Source organism: Oculina patagonica, chromosome 5 (assembly GCF_052425735.1).
Source record: "Oculina patagonica isolate OP01 chromosome 5, crgOcupat, whole genome shotgun sequence".
NCBI lineage: Eukaryota > Metazoa > Cnidaria > Anthozoa > Scleractinia > Oculinidae > Oculina > Oculina patagonica.
This window is the reverse complement of record NC_135762.1, coordinates 6,958,642-6,967,376: the sequence shown is the minus strand read 5'-3', so window position 1 is coordinate 6,967,376 and position 8,735 is coordinate 6,958,642. Positions and strand designations below refer to the sequence as shown.

The following is an 8,735-nucleotide window of genomic DNA, read 5'->3' as shown; positions in this document are numbered from 1 at the left end:
GGCAGGGGGGCTGTAGTCCCCCAAAACAAAAATTTGGGGCATAGCCGAAAGTATCGCATAGCATAAAATAGATATTTTAAGTCTCATAATCTTTGCACACATTGTTTCCTCCAGTCATGATCATTCTTGACAGTGTATGACTTTCAACAACACTCCTTCTTCACAATATGTGAAGATTTGTGTTTGACATTGCCTGTGGTAGAGCGTACATTTTATAACCCCCCCCCCCCACCCCCACGACGATGACTAAAGATTTCTTCCAAAAGCACCAAGACACTGGATTGTCTGAACTGCTTAGTAATGTGGAGAAGGGGCTTATTTTGATAATGGGGGGGGGGGGGGGGGGGGGCCCTTAATAGAGCCCCAGATAATCACAATTTGGCCACATGGCATGCATGCTTTTTCATGCATAATATTAAATTAACTTTGAAAGTATAGGCAAAGGGCTTTCACCCTCACGGACTATCAGTCAATAAAAACCCGGCACTGATAGTCCAATTGTTAATAAAAACAGTCAAGGAATTAACAACATGTACACATTACAAAACCAGCAAGGACTTTTATTTCATAAAAAAGCACAATAAAACAGCACAATCTATTAAGCAATGCAGTTCCCAGCTGAAAAGGTTATTTCCCCTTACCACTTCAGTGGAGGGGGACAGGGGGGGGGGGCTCTGAACCTTCCACCTCCCATACCCTTTACTCCTGCTTCGCGCCCCACTGTGGTGGTTCCCTCCTGTTTCCTCCTCTGTCCCATTTCTTTGGCAAAATATAATGAAACGTTGGAAAAAAAAATTCTATTTCTCCTGGTTTTCACCACCTTGGAAATCCCGCTTTCTGACCTCTCTTTTTCTAGCTGTCTCTACCCCCTTTTCGCCTGAGCTCCCATCCTCCTGTTCCCCTCCACTCTTCTACAACCCCTTAAATAATCCCTCAACACTCAGTATTGTATGTAATATATCAAACACAAGAGGCAGTGTTTCATCGGGATATCCAAACACCGAGAAGAGACAAAATTCAAGGTGTTTGGATAGCTGATGAAATACTGTCTTGAGTGTTTGATATATCTTTCTCAATCGAAACAATAACTACAGGGTAAAACAGAGAAATAAAATCCAGGTCGATCAGGTATCCAAACCACCGTCACGGTTATGATTTTTAACTTGACGAATTATTAATGAGTCTGAGAAGGCGACATCAATGCACATTTGCAAAGCAGAAGCCTACGTCTTGATATACACACAAATTCTCAAAAACTATCAAATTGAAATGCCTGTCAATCAAAAAAGGTAATTATCCATGTTGAGCTTTAGGGATTCTACACCAGCAAAATAATTATTATTAAGTTGATAATTTGATTACAGTAAGTACTCTTGAAAAAAGCTTGGCCATTAATCTTTTAAACAGCCGCTTTAATACAGCCACAGTAGCAGCCTGTTAATTTACGGCAAGATGATTGTGGCCTGTAGGTGACCAGTTTACAGTGCGACGCGCCTTACCGGGGCCCCCCAACAAACTATTTTACAAGTGTCATCTTGTAATATTTTACGTTTTCACTGCGTTTTGTTGATAAATAAAATGAAACAAGTATCCATTTGATCGTATTCAACTTTGCAAGGAGGCGTGTTCGTCAAACAAATAATAATATTGCGAAAGCACACTTATAAAAAAATTTGTTGGTGGCCACAGTAAGGCATGTCGCACTGTAACAGGGTTCTACTGCATTCCTATCAGTACAGTAAAAGCCCAGTGGCTACCCCCTATTAGGCAGCCAGTCCCAAAAGTATTGCCGGTATCATACTGTTAATAAAACCCTTATTTAGCAGCACCTCTATGAAGCAGCTACGACCACCTATTGGACATTCCAATGAGGATTTGTCCATTGTTTTTACCTCTATTAAGCGGTCATGGCCTTGTTTTCAATAACCTAAATTATGACAGATAAGAGTCCAAAATCAGAAGTGGCAACTGATATAAACATTCAAACACATATCCTCATTACTGTCTTAACATGATTCCATTACTTGTCACTAAGCTATGTGATGACCTTTTGATATCCTACCATGCCTTATGCTTATTTTTGACGAGCCCCTACAGTCAACCCTCGCCTTGCGGACACACGCTATTACGGACAAAATCCAGATCCCCGGCAAAAGAGGTTTGACTGGAAATAGCTCCTGCTATTACGGATTCTCGCTATTACGGACACAAAACAACACCCTTCAAAGTCTATTGGTTACAATATATACCTAATATGTACATTGCATGTTTACTTTAATTTATGCTCCTAGATTTTAGACTTACATAATATTACATATAAATAGTGCATTAAAAATACCTTATAAAATAGATTTTCATGTCCATTCAAAATGACATGGAATTTATAAAAGCTAAAAATATTTATTATGAATTTTATTCTTTACCAGCGAAAAACAATGAACATCCAATAAATCTAATTTGTTGTGCATGGCCCTTATGAAGGTGTTCCACAACTGAGTTTTACCTGTGCTCAGCAACATATCAAGTATGAGTTTGACATGGCATAAAAAATAAGTGATTAAATAAAATCCAAACATATTATCACAGATTTAGCACAAAATACTTTTATTTTAGTGAAAAAAAATTGAGGTTTAGGTTTAGATTTCTTGCAAATTTGAACTATTAGAATATATTCAGTTAACCACTTTTAAGAAAATATGTGAAATTCGATCAAATTCAAGAAAAGATTTGCCGTAGTTCATGCAAGAAATGCTATTTTTGGCTTGGCTCTTTGACAAGTGAAAAAATCGATTTCATGATTTAATTGATGTAGCAAGTTTAGCTTAATGCTATTTCTCCAGTTTATTTATTTATTTATTTATTATTTTTTCATAAGAACCTGCCTATAAGCAGAGGCTTAGCTTAACAGCTGTTGTGACTGCTAGTTGCTTACTGTTTTGTTGGTGTTTAAAAGCTAATGCTTAGCAGACGGGTCTAAGGCTAACTGAATTCAAGCCAAGTGACCCATCAGGCCATATTAGCAAGAAGCAAGTAGGAGTATTTCTACTCCCCCTAGGTAGGACGCTAGTCCATCCTATGGTTTCTCCCAGCAACAAATTTTCTGGTACCCACTTATACACCTGGGTGGAGAGAGGCACATGAAAGTACAGTTTGTAAGGCGTCTTGCCCAAAGTCACAAAGAAATGACCCCATCATAACCTGCTCAGTCCAGACTCCAGCAGGCTAATCATTGGGCAAGGCTATTTCCCTATTTTCCTTAGGTAAAGTCTGTGTCCAAGCCTTAGTGGCCCATACAGCCAGAGCTTATCCCGGTTTCCATATCATTAAGCGACTAGGAGTATTGCTACTCCCCCCTGGATGGGATGTTAGTGCATCGCAGGGTTACCGGCAGTAAGTTCACCTGTACCCATTTACACACCTGGGTGGAGAGAGGCACCGTGAGAGTAAAAACACAACGCATCGCCCCAGCCAGGTCTCGAGCCCGGGCTGTTCAACTCGGAGCCGAGCGCACTAACCATTAGGCCGCCGCGCCTCCTTAAGCTCGTTCAAAATGTTGCACCTCTCATGTTCTAGGCCTAATTATTATTATTACATTTTAGTAGCTTCAAGTGTTACATGTACTATAAACTAATTCCTCAGTTATATGAAGGTTAATTTGTTAAGGCAGCCTTACACAATGCTAGACTCAAAGTGAACTTGTGACATGAAGCAGACTAAAGCCTAGATTCCACCAGTGACACAAGCTCAAACACAAGCACACTGATGTAAGCATATCAGCTCTTATTTCACCATAAAAACACCCTTGATGCAAGCATAAGCACAAGCAGGGGTATCACATGGTCTTTGCAAGCATGCAAAACAAGCCTTCTTCTTTGGGAGCACAAGCGTTGACAAAAGTTAGCCTTGCAAGCAAAAAGCCCTTTTGAACAAGCTTTGTAAAATTATGCAACAACAAGCAAACAAGCACCCATTAAAATTTTGCGAGCATTCTGAGCAGAAGCCTAATTTTCCAAACACTGCAATGGACCATTCATGACCCCTACAAGCGCAAGCACAACGACCCTACCTCCCAGGATGAGGAAGGTACTCCCTTATAAATATATGTGGCACCAAAGGCCCATTTGGTCTAAAATAGGGTATGGTTTGTCCATTCTGGTAAGCAATTTGGTGTCACTCATGGAAGAAAATATTTTTCGTTCTTCAACTCTCGGGAAATGCAATTTAATAACAAAAGGATTTAAAGTCCCTTTCCACTTCTAATCTAAACCAAGGCAGTTCCTAGGCAAGGTCAGCTCAAACGTAGGGTAAGCAAAAAAACATGAATTTCAGTCTGAAATAAAGTAACAGTTTAAGGAAGCACACCCCACACAAATTCTTTAAATACCCACCCCTCACCCGGTAGGCTCAATTTTCACTGCTCTCTTGTGTGGTCTTTGTTCCTCCTCAGTTTCAGGGAGGAGAGCGGACTCATTCCCTGAACTTGCAGCAGCTGGTAATCAAGCCTACCCCTCCGGGCCCTACCTTAGCTACAGCACATAAGTGCAGGAGCATTTAAACAAGACCTTGATTATGAAATTAAATTGGAGAGGGTGGCCCAGCAGTGTCAGATATGGAGCTAGACCTAGGCCTTTGTTCTGATACAATGTACCGATAGTCTTCAAGAAAGTTCCTTGGACAGCAGTATCTCCAACCATGGTACAGAACAAGAACAATCAGATAACCCAGAGGCACATATGCCAGGAGATTTACAGTCATTTCTAGAGCATCGCGAGTGGATGATGCTGCTTCACTTACAATGCCTGAGCTGAAGTTTACAATCAAACACAAATTTGTGAGAAGCACTGCATCGAGCCTGTTAAACCACTGGTACTGTTCGTTGTAAGGCTGGAGGTAAAGGCACATCACCACAATCAGTACACTGGACACATCTAGAATGGTTCTCTTCAGGGGCCCATACGGAAAATACAGGGCAATTAACAAGATGAAGATGCGGCAAATGAAGTAATATGCTGCAAACCACCTGTACTTGACTTTAAAGCATTGCTCGAAAGTGTCAAAGTACAGTCTAAAATTGTTCAGATAATGGAAGTGCCTCAAGAACCACGGTGTAAAAAGAAGCACCAGTGGAACAAAAATGACAAAAAGAACAATCCAAAGACAGGCAATGATGGTAAACGGCAAGTGCATTTTCAAGTCTTTTACAAAGTCAATGTTCCCATCTGCATAAAGCACCCATCTTCCTTGTATAGGCACATAATGGACGATGCTGAAAGAGATTATTGTAACATTTGTGTAACAGATAACCAACAGTGTGCAAAAAGCATGCTCAACATTCCTGTTAATGTAACAAGCCGGACGGCGCCTTGCAATTTTGGCCAAAACCATAAGGATGAGAAGAATATATAAGGGAAAAGTGTAATTTACTCCAAGTTTCTGTAGATTGGTCATTCCTCTGTAGAGACAAGTTCCAAAACCACTGAGTTTCCAGTTGGCGACATCAATCACAAAAGAGATAAATGGATCGAGGTACTGTCCTTCTTGTAGGAGAAACAAAATTGTCTGATATGAGTAAAGCCAGGTGTTTAAATAAGTTGTGAAAATGTCCAACTTGATCCGAAAAACTAACAACACCAGGAGAGGTGTTAACAAACCAAACGCCACGACAAGCCCCAAGTAATCATTTGTACAAGATTGTGTACAGTGTTCATTGCCTAGGTTCACCGAGTAACCTTCTTTACATTTCCCGCACAATACACTTGTACCATCACGGCCGTCAATACACATTGTTTCAGAATTGTATTGGAAGGTTGAATCATGCTCAGGGAAATTGCAGTAGTGCCATGGACAAGGGTAGGTGCTAAATTTATGTCCCTTCATTCCACCCCAGTATCCTCGCTTCAAGAACACGTGCTTAGAGTCTGCACTGCAGTTTGAAATACCAAATTCTACAGCACTAGAGATACAAGAGCATGTCTTGCCATCTCTTTGCTCAAAACCGGTATAGCAGCGCTGCAAGGTTAATGCCCCTTTGGAAGAGCTGCGTACAACACGGCCTACAACTGTGCTGATCTGAACTTTAAAAGACCTTCCAGCATTTCCTACAAGATACAAGTTGTTGATTTTGGAAGAATCCCCTTGCACCAGAAATAAATGAGAAGCTGTACCCAGTCTGACACTGCCAGCTGTATTTTGGTCATGTTCATCAATGATGGACACTATGACGACTCCTAAAACAGAACTGTTCTTCTCATCAATCAACTGAATAGTTGCGTCAAAGACTTCACTGGGAGAAACTATCCACTCCTTCTCATTCCATTTAATTAAGATAGGATCAGTAGAAATCTGTTCTTTAGTGCTCTTGTTGGAATCTTGATACTGAATAACATTAGGCCACTCAAGTGATTGGTTGTTTATGCGGGGCTGTCCATTTTGACGGCATCCCTGAAGAGTTGAGGCAAATACTGAGTCTCCACCACCATTCGCAAGCACCTGATTTCCCTTAAAAACTATTTTGGTCTGCCATTCAGTGACATTCTCCAGACTGTAGCTGTTGTTGTAAGCCAGAAAACATTGTCGTGTTCTGAGCTCTGTTGTATTAAATGCTATAACAGCTGGTCCAGAATCCCTCATGTAAATAGCTCCACCCTGTTGATCAGCAGTGTTATTAAAGAAGTTAAGGCTACTGTGCGGCATAAGCATTATTACTGATGTGCCATACAATCCTAATGCACCCCCCTGACTTCCAGTGTTATTTCTGAAGGTCACATCACCAGATATGTGTACTGCTGCATTCTCAATCACCATGGCAGTATTGTTACTATATTCAATGTTTACAACTCCTTTAAAAATGACAGGGAGTGAGTAAGAATAGATTGCTCCTTGGCCAATAACCTGTCTATCTTCTGTCAATATTATGGAGTTGTTAAAAAAACTACAGTCTTCAAGAACAATTATATACAGTTTCAGTCCTTTTGCAGAAAAGTCTTGGAGGCCATTTATGACTGGTTGGGTAGCCACTCCTATTGCAGAGCCTGACGTTGCCGCATTGTTCTCCCAGTGACAGTTCTTGTATTCTATATGTAGCTTGTCCTCATCACCCTTTAGAGAAGAGCTCCATGTTTCGTAATATGATACTCCTCCACCCCAGATGGCATTGTTGTGTTCAAATCTGCAATCGTCATATCTCATTTTGTTAGGAAGTAACCACTGGCGAACACTATCGGCAGTCGTTCCACTTCTGATTGCCCCTCCAGCATAATATGCACTGTTATTTTTGAATGTGCAGTTAGTCACCTCAAACGTGTTGTTTTGCACTTCATCATGAAGTTCAATGAAAATTCCTCCACCCCAAACAGCATAATTATCTTCAAACCGACATCCAGTGACATAAATGCCATTATTTTGTGCTTTTCCTTTTAGAAATATTGACAACCCTCCTCCTCTTCCAAACGGAATGTGGTCATCGCCAGTGGGTTTGTTCACAATTGTTTCGTACTGCTGTCTGGGAGCATAGTTGTTTCTGAATCGGCAGTTGTAGAAAGTGTAACTGCTGTTGCTGTCAAATTCAGCTAACTCTGTTGAATTCAGATCAAATGGGTATGCTCCACCCTGGTAGGTCAACTCCATGTAAACACCACCTCCGGCAATTGCAATGTTTTTCTCAGAAGAATTTGAAGTAATCGCCCGATTGCTTTCAAACCAGGAGTTCGAAATCTGCACAACACCACCTATGTCGTACATGTTCAGCCCAACTCCTGGACTTTCAACAATCCAGCAGTTATCTATAACAATGTTCTTGCAGTACACAAAAAAGACAGCAGACAGAAATTGTATGTGTGGATACCGAAATTCATTGCCAGTGGTGCTTGCATGCAAGCCACCACAGCCACGAAGCAAGATTTTGCTAAGTGTGATATCTCTGCTGTTTTCAAACGACAGACTTCCTTGATTTCTCTGGCAACTGATGGGGGCAATTGAGTTTTGATCTCCAGCCAATTCAAAGCCGTGCAAATTTGTAAAGTTGAAATGTCTGGTTAGATTGTACGGCGACTGATCAGGCAATAACTGCACAAGAGTCGAATTAGTCACATGTGCCAGAGCGTAGTCTAATGTTCTGCAAGGAATTACCGTCTCTGTTCCACTCCAACAAGTTTTGTTGTCGATTCCATCTCGTTGAGAAACCACAATCTTTCTTTTCCACGTCTGCCCCGCACACAGCAATGGAGCAGTCGCTAAAATGCAAATAACAGGAATGAACGTATATAAATACCGTACACCCATCGTGATTCTCTTTCTCCTGCAACTGACCACGCTTTCTTCGAACACACAAATATAAAGTACCAAACTTCCACGATTTCACAGAAAACTTCATTGACGCAAACTTTCCTGGAAAACTATGGAACCACGCCAGCATTGCAGCGCGCACGTGCGAACGTGTCACGAACGTGCGGTTATTATAGTCACGTGAGATTATTATCCTCACGCACGTTCCTGCACGGATTTCGTGCACTGAGGTCTGACGGAAGGTTCTTTTCGGCTACGAGTCGCCATCTAAAGCCAACAAGAATGTTTGTAGCTTTTAGGATAGTGATCAAACGAAATGGATTTTCAGATGCAGGTCAAAAAAATTCTTACGTTCTTGAATGAAGATTTCGGCCTCAACGCCTGTCCATTTTTCGCAGAAATATTGAAGGTCAGAGGTTGCGTTTTTGAAAAAACGTGCAACGTTTGGCTAT

General features: G+C 41.1%; 1 protein-coding gene across 1 annotated transcript; it reads right to left on the bottom strand.

Moving 5' to 3' along the window:
• Window positions 1-680: 680 nt before the first annotated feature.
• On the bottom strand, window positions 681-8,360 carry LOC144655215 (uncharacterized). Its single transcript, XM_078515439.1, has one exon. The coding sequence runs from the start codon at window positions 8,278-8,280 to the stop codon at window positions 4,576-4,578; it is 3,705 nt and encodes a 1,234-aa protein (XP_078371565.1). The 5' UTR covers window positions 8,281-8,360; the 3' UTR covers window positions 681-4,575.
• Between the last annotated feature and the right edge of the window lie 375 nt (window positions 8,361-8,735).